This window comes from Gossypium hirsutum, chromosome D11, assembly GCF_007990345.1.
Source record: "Gossypium hirsutum isolate 1008001.06 chromosome D11, Gossypium_hirsutum_v2.1, whole genome shotgun sequence".
Taxonomy (NCBI): Eukaryota; Viridiplantae; Streptophyta; class Magnoliopsida; order Malvales; family Malvaceae; genus Gossypium; species Gossypium hirsutum.
In genome coordinates this window covers 47,361,965-47,389,247 of record NC_053447.1, presented here as the reverse complement: position 1 = coordinate 47,389,247, position 27,283 = coordinate 47,361,965, and the positions used below count along the sequence as shown (strand labels likewise).

Here is a 27,283-nt window from a genome sequence, read left to right as displayed (position 1 = left end):
TATACTGATATCTGACTCTAACACAAATTTTTTTTAAAAAAATTGTACTGGGTGCCGGCCATTGACAGGTCAGCACCCAAAATTTTTTTTTCGTTTTTCGTTTTTCTTTTTTCCCTTTTTTGTATATTAGTATTATACAATTAAAAAAAATACATGCGTTCCGGCCATTGACAGGCCAAAACCCCAAAAATTAATTTTTTTAAGTCTGACACAATTATTAGGCAATTATAGGTGCAAAATATCAGTGGGTTCTGGCCATTGACGGGTCACAACTTAATTTTACTATCCTTTTTAGGTTATTTTAGTGATTATTTTTAAATTTGTGTTATTTTTGTAAATATAATATTTTTTTAGACTAGTTTAGTAAAATAGCCGTAGATATTTAATGTTTTTTAAGGGTGATATGGGTAAAAAAACCGAATAAAAGTGGCGCAGAATTAAAAAAAAGAACAAGAAAAAAAAATAAAAAATTTGAACAGTGATGGTTTTATTGAGTTCTCATGTGTTGCTGTCTCCTACCCACACCTTTCATCCCACTCTCTCTTCCTCTGTTTTGGTTTCCATTTCTTTACTTTCCAGTAAACATGAAGATGGTGAGGATAGCATAATTATCTCTAGTATTAGATTATCCTATCTTTTTCTTAAAGATCGAAGCAATGAGAAGTGGTGGAATTCAGAGCTCAACTTGGTATTCAGCATCATCTTCCTCCACATTTCCTCATCCTCCATATCTCACCTCTGCCTCTCGCCATTGCAGGTTCCCCCTTCTATCCCTTTATTGGGTTTTCTTTGTTTTTCTAGCTTTCCCCTAATCAATTTTTTATTTCATAGGCTGTCTATCTCTCAGAGGGTGTCTAGAATTTCTCTACTTTCAAGCTGTTCCTCCGGATTGTCTAAGACACAATTGTCAGTTTCTACACAACGGAACGAACAGAATTTGTTGTCCGTGGGCGTCGGTGCGGAAGCTTTGGTGACTTCAAACGCTCCAGGTGTCTCCAATGAGCCTCTTGTTGCCGAGGAAAAGATTGGAGTGCTGTTATTGAACCTTGGAGGTCCCGAGAATCTCGAAGATGTGCAGCCCTTCTTGTTTAACCTTTTTGCCGACCCGGTTGGTAACCTTTTTTTTTGCTTTATGTATGACCCTTTTTGAATATGTCAACACAAGTTCCTTGGTTTCTGATGTGGAATAATCTTTTGTTTAAGGTGCACTTACGTTGTTAGCTGTGCTACTAAGATCGTCATGATCCAACCAATATAAGTTATTTTGTCATTAGAGCTGTGGTTTGGTGAATCAAGCACAACCTCACTTCTTGAAAGGACTTGAAGAGCACTAAATTCTTATTGATAATAAGTAGAAAAGAATCTAATACAGTTATCGAATGAGCTCATTTTGCATGAAGATCAAGCCCTAAGACCCATATAGTATCTAATTATAACACTTAGCCAAGCTTGCACTCATTCTGAATCTGTTCTTTAGCCGATGCCATTAGCTCCCTCATTTCACTAATCTTGGTTGTGTATTGGACATCGAAGGCATCGATTTCAGGATGTAACTCTTCAAAATAAGCAGTATAATACTGGTTTTTGCCAATCGATACTGTGCATCCATTGTGGTTAATGCCTTCCAGCCATTAGCTATCTTGATGTCTAGTAGTATGTGTTTGCATTAATAAAGGAATCTAAAACCCCAAAACAATTAATCTGATAATATTTTGTCCCTGCTTCAAGTTAGTCAGATAACTTTTTTAATCTATTCTGTTTTTTCGTGTAATTGACAGGATATTATACGGCTACCAAGGTTGTTTCAATTTTTGCAAAAGCCTTTGGCACAGTTTATATCTGTTCTTAGAGCACCTAAGAGCAAGGAAGGCTATGCTTCAATTGGCGGTGGTTCTCCTCTACGACAAATAACTGATGCTCAGGCATGATTGGTTTTGTTATCATTAGAGTTTCTGGTGGAGACATTTATGTGATATTAGGCCTACCATTTTCAGTTAACTACTATGCTGATTAAGTAATGTGGAAGAGAAAATTAAAGTTTTTGAATTTTCATGCATCTGAGTATAGCCATTCACAAGCATGTGCTACAAGCATTCATTTTTTGTCATTCTTTTATGCTGCTATCTGACGTTCCTTTTAATGGCATTGTGCAAGAGAAATATTAAAATCATGCCCAAACTATTTTGAAGTAATTTTCATGCACCATTGCATCTTAGTCAGTGTGTGCCATGCACACATATGTGCCATAACCATTCACTTTTTTATATTTCGTTTATGCTGTTATCTGATTTTACTTTTACCCCTCCCCCCTATTGTTATTGGACATTTACACTTGCTCTTGCAAGTCTAGGCAATTTGTTAGGAACATGAAGATGAAATTAATCAAATGTTGAAACTGGTAATGCCAGTTACAGCCTTGCGGGTAATGCTTCTAGATTCGGTTTTTGCAGCTGTTCATTGTGACAATTAATTTTTTAATATAAATCTTTTTATATTTGCAATTGCAAAAATTGATGAGTCCAAACTGTGGAAATTGACAATTAATGGATGGCATTTAAACTTCTGCCACCAATTTAATTAAAACTCCAAAGAGCAGATGACATTGTTTTGGCAAATGGTTTGGATGGCTCATAGGTTATTAAAGCTGAAATATATAGCAATCATGATGTGTTCATGTTTCTTTTGTAAGTTTTTGTAATTGTATTGCGATATCACTACCCATTTTAGGCTGAAGAGCTGAGAAAGTCACTTTGGGCAAAGAATGTTCCTGCAAAAGTTTACGTTGGCATGCGGTACTGGCATCCATTCACTGAAGAAGCTATTGAGCAGGTACTTTGTTAGGTTTAGTCTTATTTTTGGATGACTGGTACCTATTGTGGTAGCTTTTTTCTTATTTTACTAATCCACTTTTATTTTATTTTTCTTAACAAGCTTTATGGTTATTATACACGAACATCTCTATGACATATGAAAGTTTTAATTGGTAGAATTTCAGTTTAGAACGTTCTGAAAATAAACCGCATTCCAACTTGATTGGATTTGGAATTGCTTTAATACTTTTCATTATACAGAAATAAGTGAAAATACAAAGTATCGTTTAAGTGTTGTAATGTTTTCAATTGTAAGTTATCATGTAAATTTGCACATTTTAGTCTTTATTACTTGCTTTCTGAATTTATGGCTTTCAACTGGATGACTACTTTGTATGATTGGAATCAACTGACGTCATTTGGGTTGCTGCTTGTTTTCTTCTGGTCTTAGAAACGAGTCTAAGTTTTCATAGATAATATCGCTTTTGTTAGACCTTAGTTTTCATTGAGTAATTTCTTGTAATAATCTGCTTATTTCTTTTGGTAATTCTGTTGTCTATCAGGGTTGCCTATGGATGTATCAATCTACTATAAAAACTAATATTTATTTTCTCTCTGCCTTCTCTAATATAAATGTGGATTCTGATGATATACTGTTGTTTTACATTCCTCGTAACAAAATTGTAGATAAAGAAAGATGGAATAACAAAGCTTGTCGTACTTCCACTTTATCCACAATTTTCAATATCAACTAGCGGTTCAAGCCTTCGACTCTTGGAAAGTATATTTCGGTGAGGAATAAGAACACTTATCATGCATTCAGTGATTCAATCTATAAGGTTATTCTTAAATCAACTTTCTTTCTCTGACAATGTAATCAAATGGTTCATCAGTGATGATGAATATCTAGTGAACATGCAGCATACAGTCATACCTTCCTGGTATCAACGTGAGGGATATATAAAAGCTATGGCTAATTTAATTGAAAAGGAGCTGCAGAAGTTTGACCATCCTGAAAATGTATGAGTTTAAGACCTTTCTTGTATTCTTTTTGACTGAATTTTCTCAAATTGTCATTTTGTGGCTGTTCATGGCTGAAATGTAGTTGTGTTCTATTGTTTGATTTACACATCATGAAAAGGGTGTTACATCTGAATTTTGTATTAAACTGATGCAATGCTTGCCCCTAACTTTCTAATTCTCTTGTCATGTTTTGTTTCACTATATTATAAATCTTCAAGATACATGATGCTCATCATGAATGAAGTAGGTTAACTTCCTTCTGAAGTTCAGAAAATTAGCCTTTCAAAGTTGAGAAATACTATTCTGAGTAATCAGATGAACCGAACCAGCTTATATCTTATGTTTATAAAATGGTTTGACCTTTGGCATCCTTTAATCGTTGTATTATTAGACTCATGGGAATTGCCCAGTTGTTTATTGGTTTGTAAATATCTTATTGTGTGAAAGAAAGAATGGTTGGGTTTATATGTACAAAAATGACAACATAAATGTTGCATTTATTTCTCATGCAATATGAGGAGTTAAGTCTCTGGGTAATTAAATCCGCTTTTGTTCACAGAGGTCGTATCATTCTCTTGCTCCATCACTGACATGCTAAATGGGTTCTTTTGTATTTCTTGGGTATCTGTATGCATTGATTCCTATCCTATTTCTTCTTGGAGATTGCCAGAACTGAATCAAATTATGGGGTGATGGAATAACGGTGCTGGTTCAGCTCTTTGACAGTTGAGAACAGTTCAAAACCTATGTTTTGGGAGAGATGTTCAGCTAATATCTTCATGTGATGTTCAACCGGTCTAAGAAATATTTTATTTTGACAAAATTATCTATTGAAGAAAATTAAACAAATGATTGAAGTTTTTGCTCCTGCAGTTTGATTAAATAGTTTTGTTTTATGATACAGTCAAGTTGCAAAGATATTAGTTGTTAATTGATTGCTAGAAGCACATAAATTAAGTTTTGGCAAGTTTGATTTTCTTGCTTGAAATAAAACTTCCATGCAATACAGTGAGACGGGTATTGCTGCCTAGGTGCTCAGTCTAAGTCTTTGGATGGTGTGGTTAAAGTTACTTGTTTCTGTTTATTTGAAGAGAGCAATTCTAGTTAACAAAGGGGAATGTATTTTTGCCTGTATTCACCCTAAATGAACTGATCAGGCCTTTGAAATTTCCTCTTAGTGTTTATTAAAAAACAGTTATTATAGTATAAATACGAACAATTTTTTTAAACACTTCAATATCTTTTGTTAAATGCTAGCTGTAATCTGTCATAACATAATTCTTAGGGAATATTTTATTTAAACCTTGAATGTGGCTGAAATCCCCATAATTTTAAGTATGCCTATTTGAAATGTCTATTGAATAGCTTGCTTGCATATACAAGGAAGTCTTGATAATTGTTGGAGAGGTCAAGCTTATTAACTTGTAAATAATTATAAATTTAAAAATATAGTTTTTGGTTGTAGAAGGTTTTTTATTATCAGCATGTAGTGGGATCAATTTTATAAGATCTTCTAACCAAGACAGACTATTCTGGTTGTGGGATCTCAAATGGTTTCCATTAAGAATATGGTTCTACATGTTAAATGAAAAGTTTTGGAAATATGCAAGGACTTGAAGAGTGGTAATTTTTGTTTGTGGAGTCATCACTGTTAAGGATGTGTCTTTCTCTTTACAATTAAATGATTGTCCGAGGACTACTCAAATTTTGACGGCTGGGTCGTTTCCTATTAAGTAGATGGCATTAATCATCTTGATGATGGCCTGAAGAAATGTAAACACTAAAGACCCTTTCTTTAGGATATTATGGGTATCCAACTTGCTCTCTCTGGAACCACTCATTAACTTTCTGTCTGAACTGCAGTTTATTAGTTATCAAGACATTTTTCACTAATATCTGGATTAAGATTGCATGCATGATATTGATGCATTAAAAAAGCTAGGAGTTGCATTTGCTTTCCTGGTTTTTGGCTCCTAAAATTTTTAATTTCTAACTTGCCTGATTTTAGAATATTTCATGACCAAACTTTATTGCAGTTAGTTTGAAGTGGCACTGTATTTATTGAGGTGTCAAGTAACCTTTTGCTTTTCTATCTTTATCCTATTTATTTACACTTTAAATCCTTTTTAACCGCATAATAAATCAATATGATATCTTGGTATCATTCTCTACAAAGTCTTCGATGTCTCATTGATCACTTGGGAGTCATGTGGTGAAGGGGGCCTTGCCTATTAACTTTTTGCAAGATTCAGATTTTAGATTTAAAAATAAAAAATAAAAAATGTACTTCCTTGTTTTGCTGTTATTGTTGGAGCTTTTTATGTCTTTTAACTTAAAAGTTACCATCCTACAATGTTTATACTAATTGAGATTGCGTATTACAGGTGGCAATATTTTTTAGTGCACATGGGGTGCCACTTGCCTACGTAGAAGAGGCAGGTGATCCTTACAAGGCAGAGATGGAAGAATGTGTGGATTTGATAATACAGGAATTAGAGAAGAGAAAGATCACTAATGCATACACTCTTGCTTATCAGGTACTTATATTTGGAATATTACTCTAGACTAATCTTTGATAATAGAGGAATTAGAGAAGAGAAAGATCACTAATGCATACACTCTTGCTTATCGGGTACTTATATTTGGAATATTACTTCAGACTCATCTATTTCACTTCTTAGTTTTGTGGTTAAAACTTTTGATATCTTGTAAGTTTGGATTCTGGAATTACGTGGATGGATAGTAAAATCTTTTATTAATTGTAGGAAAGTTCCAATCTAAATGCTTATGGAGGTTTTGGTACCTCTTCAGAATATTTCTATGCTTGTTGTATAATGCTTTAACAAAAAAATAATTTTCCCACTGTTGCAATATTACTTTAGTTTGATGATGACTAACGAATGTGTAGGTAAAGCTTCTACTGTACTGATATTAAGATTTTATCCATGCATTTGGCTATCAGTCAGTATTCTTTTACTAAGGCATTACAAAAATTAAGACGAAATCTTTAGCATTTGCCATGTAGAAATTAGAGTAATTTTCTTTATTTCTATATTATTCAATAAAACATATTACACCTTTATATATACAAACTATGTCTCTAATCTAGGAAACTCTAAGTTAAGAAAGATACTAATATTAGGAGATATGATCCCTTAAAATAAGGGATTGTAATAAAAAGAATATTTTCAGAATCCCTTAACTGAAGGGATGACATATATTTCTATAATTCCTACACTCCCCCTCAAGCTAGAGGATATACATTGTATAATCCCAACTTGAATAGGAATTTATTGATAACAGGCTTTGGCAAAGCCTTAATAAGAATGTCTGCAATCTGTCCTTCTGAAGGAATGTATGAAAGAGTGGCTGTCTTTTTGTTGACTTGGTCAGCAATAAAATGCCTATCGATCTCAACATGCTTTGTTCGGTAATGTTGAACTGGGTTCTTGGCAATCTGAATGGCAGGTTGATTATCACACAAAACTTCAAAGTGATCCTCTTGATTAGCGCCAAGTTCTTTTAATAATTTAAGTAGCCAAATTCCTTCGCATATTCCCAAAGCTAGTGCCCTAAATTCAACTTCAGCACTACTTCTTGAAACGACAGATTGTTTTTTACTTCTCCAAGTTGTAAGGTTACTCCAAACAAAAGTGCAGTAGCCATTAGTGGATCTTTTTCAGTGAGATCTCCAGCCCAACTAGAGTCTGTAAAAATCTTAACAGTTCTGTCTTGTGTCTTCTTAAACATTAAGTCGTGTCCTGGAGTTTTCTTCAAGTACTTGAGAATTCTATTTGCTGTTGCCATATGCTCTTTAGTAGGATTAGTCATGTGTTGACTTATCACATTTACGGGAAAGGCTATATCTGGCCTCGTCAAGGATAAGTAAATTAGTTTCCCAACTAATCTTTAAAATTTCTCTCTGTCTATTAAAGACTCATCTTCTTTGTTGAATCTCAAGTTTGCCTCCATTGGTGTATCAGCTTGATGATCACCAGTTTCTTTGAGTAAATCAAGTACATACTTTCTTTGATTGATCACAAGTTCTTTTGATCTTGCCACCTCCACTCCTAGGAAATTCCTTAGCTTTCCCAAGTCCTTGGTTTCGAATTCCCTGTTTAGCTTCTTTAAATTGCTAATCTCTTCCTCATCATCTCCAGTAAGAATTATGTCATCCACGTACACAACTAGGATAATTTTCTTATTTGTAGAAGTTACCTTGATGAAAAGTGTATGATCGGCAAGGGACTGCTTGTAGCCGTTTTTAAGAATGACTTTAGTGAACTTCTCGAACCAAGCTCTGGGTGATTGTTTTAACCCGTATAGAGACTTGTTGAGCTTACAAACCCTGTTGCTACCTTCAACAGACTTTAAGCTAGGTGGCAATTTTATATATACTTCTTCCTCTAGCTTGCCATTAAGAAATGCGTTTTTTACATCAAGTTGGTGTAATTGCCAATCGCAATTTGCAGCCAAACTTAGGAGTACTCAAACAGTGTTAAGCTTTGCCACAGGTGCAAAAGTTTCTGTGAAATCTATCCCATATGTTTGTGTAAAGCCTCTAGCCACTAGTCTAGCTTTGTATCGTTGGATACTGCCATTGGAGTTATACTTTATAGTAAATATCCATTTACAATTAACAGCCTTTTTTCCTTGAGGAAGGTCTGTAACGGTCCAAGTAGCATTTTTCTCTAGTGCACAAATTTCCTCTTCAACAGCCCTTCTCCATTTCGGATCCTTTAGAGCATCAGCTATGCTTGTGGGAACCTGTTCTTTATCCAATGTTGTTGTAAATGCTTGAAAAGAAGGCATCAATAAATTATAACCAACAAATTTTTCAATAGGATGCTTGGTGCACTGTCTAACCGATTTTCTAATAGCAATAGGGAAGTCATCTAGAGTAGTAGTGATAGAGGAATGCGCGCGGACCAAGATCAAGTTGTCAAGTCACGGAAAACTCCTACGAAAACCCTAAACAATCAGATCTAAAACGAAACAGAAAATTAAAAGATTAGAACTTTGAATTTTCAGATCTGAAATAAAATCCCCAAAACAGCAAAGAATCAAATTGAGAATAGAAATAAGTATTAATAAGGGTTCTTGAAACCCTAAAGGAGATTGCGATTCTGCCAAATTGAACACAAAGATAGTTTTTCTCAAATTTCGGCAATCTAATTTCACCCCAAAAGAGTAAGGATGAATCGGCTAGAACCCTAGAAATTAGAGATTTTTGGCTGATTCTTTAAGATAGAAAAAAAACTGGAAACACAATAAGAACATCAAATAAATTAGATAAAGATTCGGCACAAGTAGAAATAAAGAAAGAATTGATAGCAAGAAATTAAAAGATAAGTCCTGAGAAGCCTTGAAATCCCGAAAGATCTCACAACTCCTTTCAAACGGCTCTAATCTCCCCTCCAAAGAATATCAATGGCAAGAAAAAGGCTGAAGATGGCTCCCACAATCAAAAGATTGTTAAAACAACTTCTAAAGAAAACCCAAGAGAGAATTTTTGGAGAAAAACTCAAAGAGAATTCTGCACTTAAACAAGTCTGAAATTTTTGATATATTTGAGAAGTCCTTTACAAGGTGGCCAGCCATGCCTTTAAATAGGCCTTATAACTAGCCCTAATCTAATTAGAAAACTAAAATAAAAAAAACTCCTAATTATTTTAATATGGAAATTCGGTCAAAGGTCTTTATTTGGGACTCTTGGACTGAATATTTACATAAAAATTTAAACTAAGTAAATAAATAAATAAATAAAAAATAAAACTTTATAACTTGGGCCACTTTGACAATTTGGCCTGATTTTCGTCTAAGTATGGGTAGATTTCTTGATTGGGCTTGGAATCTTTTTATTAGGCCTTGCCTTCAAGAGTTTGGGATTGTGATCCATCTCCTACCGAAATTGAATCGTTGATGCTCGTAACGGAGATCCAATGCGCTTGGGCTGCAAGATTTGGTTTCTTGGACCAAGATTCCCAAGATTTGAAATCTTGATTTTTCCGTTCTTTCGTGTACGCATCTAAGGCCTTGCTAACAAACTCCTGAATGGTCCCATTTAGTTTGGAACGCATTTGTCGGGCGTTTGATCTCGTATCATTCCCCCTTCCTCAAAAAGATTCGACTTCGAATTTGAAAAATCAAATGGGGACAAGTCAGCCACATTAAAAGTAGAACTTACATTGTACTCACCAGGTAGATCAATTTTATAGGCATTATCGTTGATCCTCTCGAGTGCTTGGAAAGGCCCATCGCCCCTTGGGTCCAACTTGGTATTTCTTTTTGTAGGAAATCGTTCTTTCCTCATATGGACCCAAACCCAATCTCTGGGTTCTAGGACAACCCGTTTGCGCCCCTTGTTTACTTTGTTGGTGTTGGCATCATTTGTTTTGGCTATCCGTTGCCTAGCCTTCTCATGTAAGAATTTCACCAACTTAGCTTTCTGTTCACCATCTAAATTAACAATGTGTTCAAGTGGTAATGGCGCAAGATCAAGTACTGTTAGTGGGTTAAAACCATAAATAAGTTCAAATGGAGAATAATCAGTTGTAGAATGAATAGATCTATTATATGCAAATTCAACAAACGGTAGGCATTCTTCCCAGTTTCTAATGTTCTTTCCCACAACAGATCGTAATAAAGTCCCTAAGATCTGATTAACTACTTCGGTTTGGCCATCAGTTTAGGGGTGACATGTAATGGAATAAAGTAATTTAGTACCAAGCTTACCCCACAATACCTTCCAAAAGTGGCTAAGGAATTTGACATGTCTGTCAGAAACAATTGTTTTAAGGATGCCATGAAGTCTTACCACCTCTTTAAAGAATAAGTCTACCACATGTGTAGCATCATCTGTTTTGTGACAAGAAATAAAATGTGCCATTTTTGAAAACATGTCAACAACAACAAATATACTATCTCTTCTTTTCTTATTTCGAGGCAAATCTAGAATAAAATCCATGGATAAATCTACCTAAGGTGAAGTAAGAACCGGTAAAGGAGTGTAAAGGCCATGAGGCATTACCTTAAATTTTGCTTGTTTGCATGTAATGCACTTGGAATATACCTTTTCGACATCCTTTTTCATATGTGGTCAATGGAAGTGTTCTTGCAAGATGTCTAGTGTTTTGGCCACTCCAAAATGTCCCATCAAACCCCCATTGTGGGCCTCATGAATCAATAAGTCTATCATGGAACACTTTGGTATGCATAACCTGTTTATACGAAAAAGAAAGCCATCTACAAGATAAAATTTTTCAAAAGTAGTATGTCCACAATTCTTATAAATATTGCCGAAATCAGCATCATCATCATATAGCTCCTTAATATGTTCAAACCCTAAGACTTTAGCATTCAATGTAGTTATTAAAGTATATCGTCTAGACAAAGCATCTGCAACTACGTTATCTTTACCTGTTTTATATTGTATCATATAAGGGAATGTTTCAATGAATTCTATCCATCGGGCATGTCTTTTACTCAACTTACCTTGTCCCTTTAACCATTTAAGGGATTCATGATCTGTGTGTATGACAAACTCATTAGGCAGCAAATAATGTTGCCATACTTGAAGTGCACGAACCAATGCCAAGAGTTCTTTGTCATAAGTTGAGTAGTTTAACTGTGCACCATTCAATTTCTCATTAAAATAAGCAATAGGTTGCTTATCTTGCATTAAGACGGCGCCAATTCTAATTCCTGAAGCATTACACTCAAGTTCAAAAGTATTAGAAAAATCAGGTAATTTGAGAAGAGGAGCAGAACATAACTTATCTTTCAGGGTTTGAAAAGTCTTTTCTTGGGTTTCACCCCATTTGAAACCCACTGATTTCTTTATAACCTCTGTCAATGGGGTAGCAATAGTAGAGAAATTTTTCACAAATCGTCTATAAAAACTAGCTAAACCATGGAAAGATCTCACCTCAGTTACCGATTTAGGAGTCGGCCACTCTTTAATTGCCTTAACTTTGTCCTCGTCGACATGAATACCTTGAGCACTAACTATGAAACCTAAGAATATTAGTTTATCACAACAGAATGCATTTATCAAGGTTGGCAAATAATTTTTCAGCTCGCAGAATATCCAAAACGATTTTAACATGGAAAACATGATCATCTAATGTCTTGGAGTAAATTAAGATATCATCAAAATAAACCACTACAAATTTACCCAAGTGAAGCCTTAAAACATGATTCATTAATCTCATAAATGTACTAGATGCATTAGTAAGGCCGAAAGGCATAACTAACCATTCATACAATCCAAATTTTGTTTTAAAGGTTGTTTTCCATTCATTCCCTTCCCTCATTCGAATTTGATGATAACCGCTTTTTAAATCAATTTTAGTAAATATGATTGAACCATGTAATTCATCAAGCATATCATCAAGTCTAGGAATTGGGTGTCGATACTTTACCGTTATTTTGTTGATTGGGCGGCAATCAACACTCATTCGATATGTACCATCTTTTTTTGGTACCAATAAGACAGGAACGGCACAAGGGCTTAGGCTCTCACGAATGTACCCTTTGTCTAGTAATTTCTCAACTTGCCTTTGCAATTCTTTTGTCTCCTCGGGATTGCATCTATAGGCTGGTCGATTTGGTATTGAAGCTCCAGGTACTAAGTCAATTTGATGTTCTATCCCTCTTAAAGGTGGTAACCCTTTAGGGGCCTCACTAAAAACATCCTCATAATCCTGCAAAAGAGACTGAAACACACTAGGCAAATTTTTGTTAATGTTAGATAAAGATAAATAATTTTGCCTAAACCTCACAAGGATACAAGACTGTTTATTGATTAGGGCTTTCCTCACATCTTTTTTTTGTTGCCAAAAAATTTTTTCCGCTCATTTTACCACTTGAGGATTCGCTCACCTTTGGGCTTTTTAAATTTTGACTTTTTCCACTACTAGCCTCTTTTCTCTCTGTCTTTTGTACTTGCTCTTTCTCCCTTACCCCCTCACAAAATTTCATCATTTTCAATTGATTTTTATATACATCAGTAGGATTTAAAGGAGCAAAAGTGAATTTTCTACCTTATATACATCAGTAGGATTTAAAGGAGCAAAAGTGAATTTTCTACCTTTAAACATAAGGGAGTATTGATTAAGTTTACCTTGGTGTGTAACATCGCGATCAAATTGCCAAGGTCGTCCAAGGAGCAAGTGTGCCGCATGTATTGGGACCACATCACACCATACTTCATCCTCATAATTGCCGAGCTTAAAAGTGACCAAGGACTGTTTCGTAACTTTAACTTCGGAGCATTCATTAAGCCACTGAAGGTGATATGGCTTAGGGTGTTTGGTACAAGGTAACTTTAAAGAATCCACCAAATAGCTACTCACTACATTCGAGCAACTCCCACTATCAATAATGAGTGAACATAAGTTACCTTTAATAAAACACCGAGAATGGAAAATATTGGTCCTTTGGCTATCATCATCTTTTATCTGAATGTTAAGGGTTCGGCGAACTACAAGGCATTGAAAATTAGCAAAGTCCCCTTCTTTTGGTAGTTTGACCAACTCTTCGCCATTATCACTGTCATCTACAAGTTCTGGCGTATTTGGATCTGTTTTATCAGAGTCGGAAGTATACTCGCCATTATCTTTCAGAAGAAGTAATCTCGTGTTAGGGCATTCCCTACTATAATGACCTCGCCCTTTGCACTCAAAGCATTCAATCTCACGAGTCCTCTTCACATTCGAATCACCTAAATTGGGCTGCTTAGAAGGTGTATGCGTTTTAACAGGAGCCCCTTTTTTCCAATCTGATTGCTTACTTCTATTACTCAAAGAAGATTTGTTAGTAACAAAAGGGGATTTTGAACTCTTAAAATCAGAATTGGAATTGTTACTTCGGTAATATTGTGAAGTCGAGAAGGAACCAAACCTTTGTTCCTTTAGTTGTTGCTCAATCTCAATGGCTTTATGAACTGCTTCTTCCAAATCAATGTAAGTTTGTAGTCTCAATGTATTAGCTATCGGCCTGTTCAAACCATCAATAAATCGAACCATAGTTGTTTCTTCATCCTCCTCCACATTAGCTCTCTGAATGAGCATCTCCATCTCTTTAAAATATTCATCCATCGTCTTGCTACCCTGAATAAGTCTTCGGAGCTTTGTTTTAATCTCTCTATAGTAGTGAGGTGGAATAAACCTTTTTCGCATAATCTGTTTCAACTCATCCCATGTCGAAATCTCACCTTCATAATTCTGATGACGATTTACCCCAAGTTGAGTCCACCAACTTAATGCATAATCTGAAAATTCCAGCGTTGCTAATGCAACCTTTTCATTATCCGGACATTTATAATACCTAAACATAAGTTCAATCTTAGATTCCCATTCACAATAAGCTTCTGGATCATTCTTACCACGAAATTGGAGAATTGTGAACTTCGGTTTTGCCAAAGAAGGTTGTCCACGATCATGAAAATCATCATCCATTCTAGGGACACGTCGAGGGCCGTGCCTATGGGGCTGATTATCCCTATCTTCCTTGATTGGATCTCGATATTGAGGTTCTTGATTCACTCTTACCTCATTCAAAGTAGTATTCAATACTAGAAGTGTAGCATTTATTTGTGAGATTGCAGCAGCGTGTCCGTCTAATTGTTGTTGGACTTTTATAAGTGTATCATTATGGTCATCTTTAGACATTTTCCAAAAAGCTGCAAAAATAAACACTCAACACTTAAAAATAAAAGTTAGCAAACCTCACTGTTAATCACTCAAAAAGAAAAATTCAAACTCTCAATGAGGTAGAATTAAATCTTGTGAGTTCTTTATCAGAGTTTATATCAACCAATTAGAGTGTATGAATCAAACTACCAAAGAATCCTAATTTGCACTAGGATGCCAAAAACTGACGAGACACCAATTGATTCGTGTTGCACCGAGGAAGGATTGCGCACACATTTAAATCCTACTAACACAAGAAACAAGAAGGTGTTAGATATTATAAAGAGAGAATAAAAAGAAAACAAATGAAAACTTAAAGCTAAGAATCAATAAAAATTGCTGAAAACAGAAAACCCGAAAAATTGCGGAGTAACTTAACAACTTCGTTCGAGGTGTTCCCGATCTCAAAAAATCATGAAAATAAATCTAGAATGTCCTTAAATATTGAATTCTTGATCTGGAAAGTTTGGGCACCAAACTCAACCCGCTGAATATTTTTTTAAATTTTTATTGGATTTCGTCTTTTTTCGATTTTTTGACTTTTTTGACTGATTTTTTTTGCGGGAATAATTTTTTTATATTCAATCATAGTGTCACAAATATTTATGTAAAATTTCAGATCAATTGGATAACGTTTATCCACTCAAATGAATTTTTTTGAAAGATTTTTCTGGGTAAAACTGCTGTTTTTTCTTTAAAAAAATTGAAATCAGTTTAGAAATCAACCAAGAACACCCAAAACGCCCAAAATCTGATACCAAATGATAGAGGAATGCGCGCGGACCAATATCGAGTTGCCAAGTCACGGGAAACTCCTACGAAAACCCTAAACAATCAGATCTGAAACGAAACAGAAAATTAAAAGATTAGAACTTTGAATTTTCAGATCTGAAATAAAATTCCCAAAACAGCAAAGAATCAAATTAAGAATAGAAATAAGTGTTAATAAGGGTTCTTGAAACCCTAAAAGAGATTGCGATTCTACCCAATTGAACACCAAGATAGTTTTCTCCAAATTTCGGCAATCTAATTTCACCCCAAAAGAGTAAGGATAAATCGGCAAGAACCCTAGAAATTAGAGATTTTTGGCTGATTTTTTAAGATAGAAAAAAAAAGGGAAACACAATAAGAACAGCAAATAAATTAGATAAAGATTCGACACAAGCAGAAATAAAGAAAGAATTGACAACAAGAAATTAAAAGATAAGTCTTGAGAAGCCTTGAAATCCCGAAAGATCTTACAACTCCTTTCAAACGGCTCTAATCTCCCCTCCAAAGAATATCAATGGCAAGAAGAAGGCTGAAGATGGCTCCCACAATCAAAAGATTGTTAAAATAACTTCTAAAGAAAACCCAAGAGAGAATTCTTGGAGAAAAACTCAAAGAAAATTTTGCACTTAAACAAGTCTGAAATTTTTGATATATTTGAGAAGTCCTTTACAAGGTGGCCAGCCATGCCTTTAAATAGGCCTTATAATTAGTCCTAATCTAATTAAAAAACTAAAATAAAAAAACTCTTAATTATTTTAATATGGAAATTCAGTCAAAGGTCTTTATTTGGGACTCTTGGACTGAATATTTACATAAAAATTTAAATTAAGTAAATAAATAAATAAATAATAAAACTTTACAACTTGGGCCACTTTGACAAATTGGCCTGATTTTCGTCTAAGTATGGGTAGATTTCTTGATTGGGCTTGGAATCTTTTTATTGGGCCTTGCCTTCAAGAATTTGGGATTGTGATCCATCTCCTATCGAAATTGAATCGTTGATGCTCGTAACGGAGATCCAATGCGCTTTGGCTGCAAGATTTGGTTTCTTAGACCAAGATTCTCAAGATTTGAAATCTTGATTTTTCCGTTCTTTCGTGTACGCATCTAAGGCCTTGCTAACAAACTCCTGAATGATCCCATTTAGTTTGGAACGCATTTGTCGGGCCTTTGATCTCGTATCAAGTAGACTTACTGATTTCTTTTGCCATTTCGACAGCTGGACCCAAATCTAATTCTCGGCAAGAATCAGATTGCAAAACAGTCTCAGGGATATGTTTTCTTTTAATTGTGTAGACACGAAGCTGTTTGGGTGGTGTTGTTTTTGGAAGACTTTCAGTGGGAGTAGGTATATTTTCAAGAAGGGTGTTTAAAGTAGGTGTGAGTGAATTAGTGATAGGTATTACAGGAGAATCAATGGGAGTAGTCACGGGTGACAAATCTGCAGGTAAAGGCGAAAATAGTGGCAATTCTGAAGGTTGAGAATGAAGAATAGGAGATACCTGATGTGGCTGAAAATCACTCTATGGCTCCCTCTGAATTTCAGCCGGAGTGAAATAAGGATCCTGCTCATAAAATGTTATATCCATTGATACGGGGTTGCGCGCGGACCAAGATCGAGTTGCCAAGTCACGAGAAACTCCTACGAAAACCCTAAACAATTAGATCTGAAACGAAACAGAAAATTAAAATATTAGATTTTTGAATTTTCAGATCTGAAATAAAATCCCCAAATCAGCAAAGAATCAAATTGAGAATAGAAATAAGTGTTAGGGTTCTTGAAACCCTCAAGGAGATTGTGATTTTGCCCAATTGAACACCAAGATAGTTTTCCCCAAATTTCGACAATCTAATTTCACCCAAAAAGAGTATGGAAAAACCCTAGAAATTGGGGATTTTTGGGCTGATTCCTTAAGATAGAAAAAGGCTGAAAACACAATAAGAACAGAAAATAGATTAGATAATGATTCAGCACAAGTAGAAATAAAGAAAGAATTGACAGTAAGAAATTAAAAGATAAGTCCTAAGAAGCCTTGAAATCTCGAAAGATCTCACAACTCCCTTCAAACGGCTCTAATCTCCCCTCCAAAGAATATCAATGGCAAGAAGAAGGTTGAAGATGGCTCCCACAATCAAAAAGATTGTTAAAACAACTTCTAAAGAAAACTCAAGAGAAAATCATTGAAGAACTCAAAGAGAATTTTCACTCAAATCAAATCTGAAATTTTCAATGTAATTGTAATGTTAAGTGTTTAACAAGGTGGACAGCCATGCTTTTAAATAGGCCTTATAACTAGTCCTAATCTAATTAGAAAACTAAAATAAAAAAAAACTCCTAATTATTTTAATATGGAAATTCGGTCAAAGGTCATTTTATCTGGGACTCTTGGACTGAATATTGACATAAAAATTTAAACTAAGTAAATAAATAAATAAAAATAAAAATAAAAATAAAACTTTACAACTTGGGCCACTTTGACAATTTGGCCTGATTTTCAACTAAGTATGGATGGATTTCTTGATTGGGCTGGGAATTTGCTTATTGGGTCTCGCCTTCAAGAATTTGGGCTTTTGTGACTCGTATCATTCCCCCCTTCCTCAAAAAGATTCGTCCTCGAATCTGAAAAATCAAATGAACTCGACTTTCCTCTATCGAACGGGACTAATGGCAATTGAGTCCACTGAAAAGAATAGCCATGAGATAGTAAATAGCAACGGAAACAAGCTTGTAGTCCAATCATAAGCATAACAGAACAGGTATAACGCATGTGAATGGACAGATTCAGATTACCATGCAAACAATCTAATTTACTCACCACTGCCTCGTCAAATATTTGAAACAAAGATGGACATGTTTTAAGGCATTCAGTCGTCTCACATTGTTCCCACAAACCATGAATAAATTGCGAGTAATAAATCAAATGGTAAACATAATCGTCACAAGTAGGTATTTGAAAAGATTCACATGGTTCACAGAGTTGCATAATCATACCATGCATTAATCGACGGTCTATAGATTCACTCACACATGCATTATCAAGAACAAGAATCTTTTTATCAACTATCAAAACAGATAGAATAAATAAAATAGGACAGTCAAGCACGTTTCGATCTAAGTGTTCATCAACACGATCTTTATCACTATCCGAGGAGTACAAAAGTGCTTCAAAGGTTTCAAGCATCTTACCTCGATAAGCAGAAGAATAAGGGTCGATTTTACCTTTTTCATTTAAAACAAACCTTCGCTCATCGGGGGCATAGTGTAGTCGAATCTCCGTTGTTGAGTTAACCTTTGTCAAATGGAACTCAAACTTCATGTACAACCACATAAACTGTTTAAGGCACGAATATAAATTGAAAACAAATTTGGAAAATTTCATTACCTTATTCTCCAAAACAGATTTGGACAAATTCGAGGATTTTACACAAGGTAAATCAAGAAAATAACAAATCACGCTTCTTTTCGTAATGACTTTATCAACCACAATCGAAGAGTAACAATTAATCGGATCAAAATGAGGGGATCTTTTAAGAACTAAGTCACCAAAAGTTTTATCAATAATTTTCAAATCTGCACTGGACTCGGTTTCTAAAATTTCCTTACCTCGCTTACCTTCGGGATCATGTAGTGTGATTTCATCTTTGCCTAAGTTGATCGTATGAAAGCGTCTTTCATTTGAGAGGTATTGAAGTTGAAAGTTATCTTTCGATCTTTCAGGAACCTGAAAAGTAGCAACACAAGAAAAATTCATATCTTGGTTAGTGGAAACATTCCTCACTAGCCTTTCCTCGTCTTTTTCTTTTGTTTCTTTTTCTAACTCATTTTCTCTTCTTTCTTCAACTTCTTTTTCAAATTTCTTTTCTGTTTCACATTCCTTTTCACTCTCAATCTCTTTTTGCTCTTTTTCATTCTTTTTTTCTTTTTCCTCACTTGTTTTAACAGAATTTCTCAGTTTGATTTGGTCCTCATGGACTTGTTCCGGAGTGAGCGGCACTAAGGTAAGTTTCTTTCCTTGATGCTTGAAAGAATACCTATTGGTACGACCATCGTGAGTGACTTTTCGATCCAGTTGCCATGGTTCTCCTAGCAATAAATGGCAGGCTTGAATAGGTACTACGTCGCACACGACTTCGTCTTGATATTTACCGATAGAAAAGGCGATGCGCACTTGTTGAGTGACCTTAAATTGGCTTTCGTTGCTAAGCCCTTGTAGTTGATAAGGTCGTGGATGCTTGGTAGTGGTTAAGCAAAGCTTTTCCACCATCGTCGTGCTGGCTACGTTCGAGCAACTTTCACCATCAATAATAACTCTACAAAGCTTACCTTGTACATGGCAGCGAGTATGAAAGAGATGTTCTCGTTGCTGCTCGCTCTTTGGTTTTGCCAAAGAGGGTTGTCCACGATCATGAAGATCATAATCAGTTCTAGGGACACGCCGAGGAGCGCGCCTATGAGCAGGAGGCTGGTTATCCACATCGTCTTTAATTTGATCTCGATATTGAGGCTCTTGATTCAACCGCACCTCATTGATAGTAGCAGTCAACGCTCGAAGTGTAGCAGCCTGTTCGTCCAACTGTTGCTGGAATTTTTTAAATATGTCACTAGTATTATCACCTGTAGACATTTTTTTAAAACCTGCAAAACACTCAATACTCAAAAATAAAAGTTATCAAACCTCACCGTTAATCACTCAAAAAGAAAAAATCAAATTCTCAATGAGGTTGAATTCAATCTTGTGAGTTCTTTATCAGAGTTTATATCAACCAATTAGAGAGTGTGAACCAAATTACCAAAGAATCCTAATTTGTACTAGGATGCCAAAAACTGACGAGACACCAATTGATTCGTGTTGCACCGAGGAAGAAGTTGTGCACACGTTTAAATCCTACTAACACAAGAAACAAGAAGGTGTTAGATAACGTAAAGGAAGAATAAAGGGAAACAAATGAAAACCTACAGCTAAGAATCAATAAAAATTGCTGAAAACAGAAAACCCGAAAAACTGCGGAGTAACTTGACAACTTCGTTCGAGGTGTTCCCGATCTCCAAAAATCACGAAATTAAATCTGGAGTGTCCTTATATATTGAATTTTTGATCTGGAAATTTTGGGCACCAAATTCAACCCGCTAAATCTTTTTTTAAATTTTTATTGAATTTCGTATTTTTTGATTTTTTTGACTTTTTTGACTGATTTTTTTGCGGGAATAATTTTTTTATATTCAATCACAGTGCCAAAAATATGTATGTAAAATTTCAGATCAATCGGACAACGTTTACCCACTCAAATGAATTTTTTTTAAACAATTTTTCTGGGTAAAACTGCCGTTTATGCTTTAAAAAATAGAGATCAGTTTAGAAATCAACCAAGAACACCCAAAACGCCCAAAATCTGATACCAAATGATACGGGATTGCGCGCGGACCAAGATCGAGTTGCCAAGTCACGAGAAACTCCTACGAAAACCCTAAACAATTAGATCTGAAACGAAACAGAAAATTAAAAGATTAGATTTTTGAATTTGCAGATCTGAAATAAAATCCCCAAATCAGCAAAGAATCAAATTGAGAATAGAAATAAGTGTTAGGGTTCTTGAAACCCTCAAGGAGATTGTGATTCTGCCCAATTGAACACCAAGATAGTTTTCCCCAAATTTCGACAATCTAATTTCACCCAAAAAGAGTATGGAAAAACCCTAGAAATTGGAGATTTTTGGGCTGATTCCTTAAGGTAGAAAAAGGCTGAAAACACAATAAGAACAGAAAATAGATTAGATAATGATTCAGCACAAGTAGAAATAAAGAAAGAATTGACAGTAAGAAATTAAAAGATAAGTCCTAAGAAGCCTTGAAATCTCGAAAGATCTCACAACTCCCTTCAAACGGCTCTAATCTCCCCTCCAAAGAATATCAATGGCAAGAAGAAGGTTGAAGATGGCTCCCACAATCAAAAAGATTGTTAAAACAACTTCTAAAGAAAACTCAAGAGAAAATCCTTGAAGAACTCAAAGAGAATTTTCACTCAAATCAAATCTGAAATTTTCAATGTAATTGTAATGTTAAGTGTTTAACAAGGTGGACAGCCATGCCTTTAAACAGGCCTTATAACTAGTCCTAATCTAATTAGAAAACTAAAATAAAAAAAACTCCTAATTATTTTAATATGGAAATTTGGTCAAAGGTCATTTTATCTGGGACTCTTGGACTGAATATTGACATAAAAATTTAAACTAAGTAAATAAATAAATAAAAATAAAAATAAAACTTTACAACTTGGGCCACTTTGACAATTTGGCCTGATTTTCAACTAAGTATGGATAGATTTCTTGATTGGGCTGGGAATTTGCTTATTGGGCCTCGCCTTCAAGAATTTGGGCTTTTGTGACTCGTATCATCCATAGTGGTAAAAAATCGTTTAGGAGGATGATAGCATTTATAACCCTTCTTAAGTGAAGAATACCCAACCAGTACACATTTTAAAGACTGAGGGTCTAACTTGGACTTATTAGGAGCAATATTTTGGATAAAAATAGTGCAACCAAAGATTTTAAGTGGCAGAATGGAGGAGATGGTCTTAAAATGGGGAAAGTGCTGCAAAAATATAGATTGAGGTGTTTGAAATTTTAAAACCTTACTAGGCATTCGGTTGATTAAATACGTGGCAGTTAATAAGGCTTCCCCCACAAATATTTGGGAACATTAGTTGTAAACAGAAGAGAACGAGTGACTTCAAGGAGGTGCCTATTTTTCTGTTCGGCAATGCCGTTTTGCTGTGGGGTTCCAACACAAGAATTAAGCTGAACTATGCCCTTTTCCCTGAAAAAATCACCCAAAGACCTAGCATTATCAGATTTAAAGAGCTGGATTTTAGACCCTAATTGAGTGAGAACCATGTTATAAAATTTCGCAAAAACACCAACAGTTTCAGATTTTTCTTTCAGCAAGTGATCATCAATGAAAGTGATAAACCACTTACAATTATCAGCATTCTTCACCGGAGAAGGACCCCAAATATCACTATGGATCAAAGCAAAGGGGTGAGAAGGCGTGTATGGAGAAGGAAAATAAGATGATTTAGTATGTTTGGCAAGAGAGCAAACTTTGCAAGAAAAAAATTTTGGCCTTTTATTAATGAATAGAGCAGGAAACAATTTTGTAAGGTACTAGAAACTAGGATGGTCTAAACGAAAGTGCCATAACATAACAGTATCAACTTTTTTAAAAGCGGTGAATGATTTGGAGATCTCGGTTTTAGGAGAGGAAGGGAGGATGTAGAGGCCATTCTGTAAGTTGACCTTACCAATCATCTTCTTCGAGTTCAGTGCCTGCAAAATACAATCAAGATCATTAAAAATTGTGAAACAATGCAAGTCTGTGGAAATTTTACTTACGGAAATGAGATTGCAAGCCGGATTTGGTAAAAAAAGAATATTTTTAAGTGCAATTTGTTCATTGAGAACAACAATGCCATGTCCTATTTTGCACAAGGAACCATCAGCCGTTTTGACAGCTTTACCAAAAAGTTTGGAAAAAAGTGCGAAACAAGGCCTTGTTACCAGTCATATGATCCGTAGCACTAGAATCGAGGATCCAATTAGGAGTCAATTGGGAGGAGAAAAATGCTGTAGAAGAAGGGTTACCTTCTGGTTCTTTCATGACCAGATTACCCTCACAAGACCCCTGAAACTTTCCAAACAGTGTTTGAAGTTCAGCAACTTGCTCTTTGGTGAAGCTAGTGACAGATGTGGCAACGACAAGGCTTGATTTATTATCTCGAGAGTTCTTGGACTTCTAGTCCTGAAGCTTACCATGAAGCTTCCAACACTTCTCCTTGGAATGACGGGCTTTTTGCAATGATCACACCAAGGTCTCCCCCGTTTGGAAGAGGGAGATGAGTGATGTGTCAGTAAGGCAGATCCTTCAGGAGTGGAATATGGTTCATCAAGTAGCATCACACACCTTCGGCTTTCTTCCTTCTTGACCATAAAGAAGGTTTCTCGAAGTGAGGGAAGAGGAGAAATAGCCAGGACCCTGCCGCGAACATCGTCTAGGTCCTTATTTAAGCCTTGTAGAAATTGAAAAAGTCTTCGCTGAGTGACAATTTGCTGATAAAGGGCAGCATCTCTTGGATCTGCCCAATCATGCTGTGCATACAAATCTAATTGCTGCTAAAGAGCAATAAGGGTATTGTAGTAGAGAGTAACGAGCATGGTTCCTTGCTTAAGGGTGGCTGCCTGATTTTCAACAGGATATAATTCGGCAATGTTATCAGTGCTAGAGTAGGTTTCGCGGGCTGCACTCCAGATGTCAGTGGCTGTGGTGTAAAGAAGAAAGTTTCTGCTTATACTCGGGGTCATGGAATTAAGGAGCCAAGTCATAACCTAACCATTGTCACGCATCCACTTAGCAAAATTAGTGTTAGGCATAGCAGACTTCTTGATTTCACCAATAACATAGCCCAATCTTTCTCTATCCAAGAGAAAAATCTTAACCGATTGGGATCATTCTAGAAAATTGTTGCCATTCAATCGATGACAGGTGATAGTCAAACCAGACGAATCTGATTGAACATTAGAACCAGAAAAATTTTCTGGATTTGAAGTAATCTCTGGAGTAGAAGAAGGAGATGTAGAAGAAGAAGTCTCGGACATGGTCTAGGTTGGAAAGAAACTGTAACCTAATCTGATACCATATAAAAATTGAAGTAATTCTCTGTATTTCTATATTATTCAATAGAACATATTACACCTTTATATATACAAACTATGTCTTTAATCTAAGAAACTCTAAGTTAGGAAAGATAGTAATGTTAGGAGATATGATCCCTTAAAATAAGAGATTGTAATAAAAAAAATATTTTCAGAATTCCTTAACTGAAGGGATGGCATATATTTCTATAATTCCTACAAGCCATCCTTTGGCTTGAGCTAGGCTGAAGGTTTTGCTGACTAGGCTATATTATTGTTTTTCAACAAATTTCATTAAAGTTAGATGATGAAGGTAAAAACCATTCAATGAATTATTATCGTGCGATTGATGTATTAAATCTAAATACAACATTTATTGATGTAGAAAATGTTGTAATTTTTGTTGCCTTAGAGTGTTTATACTGTCATATTACAATATATCCATATATCTATTTTTGACTTTTTGATCTTCTTTAACCAACTGCAAAGATGTGGACAGTAGGTAAATCAGGAGCTCAAACACATAGGCAACCGTTAACATAGGTTTAGCTACTTCAAATAAATGACATCTGCCTAGTTTATTTTTCCCAGGCCTACAGATTAGGAATTTGAACTCTTTTTCTGTTTGCAATTGATGCTGTTAGCAAGTATCCAGTTTTTTGCTACTATAGCTTTGAATATGGGAAATGGCTCTGACATATTGGCGTTACTCTACGCCAGTTTAGCTGAGGTTTGATGCAGTATTTTCTTTAGGTCAAGCCTCTTTTCCTAACAACAATTAATTTTGAGTTGAATATTTACATGGATTTTAGTCCCAGCTTCTATATTCAGTTTATCCTATTTGTCATCTTATTTTTCATAGCTCAAATGATAAACCCGTTTGGCCTCAATTGTTTATTAAGTCTACTTGGAGGATTGTTTAAAGATCATGCTTATGAAGAAAAGTTTGCTTATTTTAGATGCTTTTATATTTAAGTTGTCTCTCTATGTTCATTATCAAGAGGTTTTGGGTTAGATATTGAACATCTTCTTCCATCTAATAGACTTGCTTTTTGTAAGGAAGACATTGAACATCTTCTGCCTAAAAATTTGACCTTTTTGTTTAGATTTGTTTGTTTATTGTTCATGAACATATTTTTAATTGTTAAAGAACATGTTTGATTATGTTCATTAATTTTTGTTTAATGCTAACAAACAATTTCTTCTGATTTTTACAAACCAAGCTCCAATTTTAAACGAGTAGAACTTGAACCCAATTTTTCAATTCTTTAAATAACGCCATGCAACTCCTTAGAGGGTTAAGGTTCAGAAATGCATAGATGAACACGAAAGAAGGTTTGTTCATTCATGCCTAAGTCATTTACAGCCCTACTCTTTACAGGGGTAAGGTTTAGATTCAAACCTTTGTTCCTCCTTCAGACTTCCTTTCTATGTGCCAAAACTATCTAAATTAATTTCTCGAGTCAGGGTTTGAGCTTGAGTACCATTTTTTACTTTGGATTTATGTTGGGTCTGACTGGATATATAGTGAAGTAGGCCAGGTTTGGGTACTATCTTGACCATTGACTTTTCCCACATGTCTAGCTCTTTTTGTTAATGGTTATTAATGTTCTTGCAGAGCAGAGTTGGGCCAGTGGAATGGTTGAAGCCCTACACTGATGAGACAATAATTGACCTAGGGGGAAAAGGAGTAAAAAGTCTTTTGGCAGTACCAATTAGGTAATTATATAAATGTCACAATAATAATGTGTGCTGGGTGATTAAATCAAATAGCTTCTGGTTAAGTCTTTGTTGGTAGCTGTTTGTTGCATTTTTCTTCAATCATAACATCTTTCTCTGGCTTCCATTCCCCCCCACCCCCAAAACTTGATATTTGATTCACCTACTTCTTAGGTGAGCATACTGGAACTCCTGAAGAAATTAATGTTGAGTATAATAAGTTAACTTTAGACTCTGGTACAGGAAACTAGGATCATGTGATAGTATAATGGCAACAAATAGCTTCTATTTAACTTCCTCTAGCAATTAGTGTTCCATTCTTTATTCAATCATTAACTTCTTTTGGCAACTATAACTTTCATATTTGATTCACAGCTTTGTCAGTGAGCATATTGAAACTCTTGAAGAGATTGATGTTGAGTACAAAGAATTGGCTTTAGAATCTGGTATTGAAAACTGGGGTCGTGTTCCTGCGCAAGGGTGTGAGCCAATGTTCATTTCAGACTTAGCAGATGCTGTAATTGAGAGTCTTCCTTATGTTGGTGCCATGGCAGTTTCAAATCTTGAAGCTAGACAGGTACCTTATAGTTTCCACAAATTATTTTAATTGAACAGAAGTGCCTCACCTAAAATATAGAAATATGGCTTGGATTTATATAATATTTGAATACTCAATTATGTCAGTATGAGGTGTATGTATGTATTTTGGTGAAGAAGGGCTCATTCATTTTAGAATGGGCATGTTTGCAGGTAGTTGCATGTTTGTGCATGGTGCAGATAGTTGTCTTGGGATGGTTAATAGAAAAGTAGGAAGAAAAGCTTCCAAAAACTATAAGTGGACATAAGAATACATTGACGAAATCCTGCAGCTAGTTATTTGTATTTTACAGAACATATGGGGTCTGTATGTGCTTTCTTTGTCCTCAAGTGAGGCTTTTCTCTAAAAATTTCTAGGCTGAGAATTAATCTACCAGTTAGATTTTAGGGTGACAAAAAAATTGTCTGCAAATGCAACACAACCGAATATATATGTATATATGTTAGTAGTACTAAAAAAAAGAAAAAAGAAAAACCCTAATTTGTTGTTTCAGTTGCATAATGCTACCTTATTGTACCAAGCATTCTATGAGTTGAGCAAATAATCTTTTATTTTGTGCAGTCATTAGTTCCCCTTGGCAGTGTGGAAGAGCTATTGGCTACATATGATTCACAACGGAGGGAGCTGCCACCACCTGTGACTGTTTGGGAATGGGGTTGGACAAAAAGTGCTGAAACGTGGAACGGTAGAGCAGCCATGCTGGCAGTGCTCATGCTATTGCTCCTAGAGGTCACAACTGGTGAGGGATTTCTGCATCAGTGGGGCATATTGCCTTTGTTCCGCTAAATTAACTCTACCACTCTCTAGTCTCAATGCAATACAAAGATAATTAATGAAGATAAGTGTAAATTTTCAAAAGCTGCAACTTATATTCATTCTATTAGAGTATTTTTAATAGGTAAAGTACATTGGATGCTAAGATATATTTATGTATGTATATATTGATGCCTTAGTCACACTGCAATACAGAGATAATTAATGAA

The 27,283-nt window shown here is 35.3% G+C and overlaps 1 protein-coding gene across 1 annotated transcript; it reads left to right on the top strand.

Moving 5' to 3' along the window:
• Positions 1–455: 455 nt before the first annotated feature.
• On the top strand, positions 456–27,283 carry LOC107913582 (ferrochelatase-2, chloroplastic). The gene is made up of 10 exons (XM_016842215.2): positions 456–757; positions 832–1,108; positions 1,779–1,922; positions 2,728–2,829; positions 3,498–3,601; positions 3,704–3,830; positions 6,218–6,370; positions 25,602–25,702; positions 26,078–26,279; positions 26,862–27,283. The coding sequence occupies exons 1-10, from the start codon at positions 657–659 to the stop codon at positions 27,084–27,086; spliced, it is 1,536 nt and encodes a 511-aa protein (XP_016697704.2). The 5' UTR covers positions 456–656; the 3' UTR covers positions 27,087–27,283.

Coding starts and splice junctions, on each gene's coding strand:
- LOC107913582 (XM_016842215.2), top strand. CDS start 657: ATGAGAAGTGGTGGAATTCAGAGCTCAACTTGGTATTCAGCATCATCT. Junction 2,830..3,497: donor CTGAAGAAGCTATTGAGCAG/GTACTTTGTTAG, acceptor ACAAAATTGTAG/ATAAAGAAAGATGGAATAAC. Junction 6,371..25,601: donor CATACACTCTTGCTTATCAG/GTACTTATATTT, acceptor ATGTTCTTGCAG/AGCAGAGTTGGGCCAGTGGA.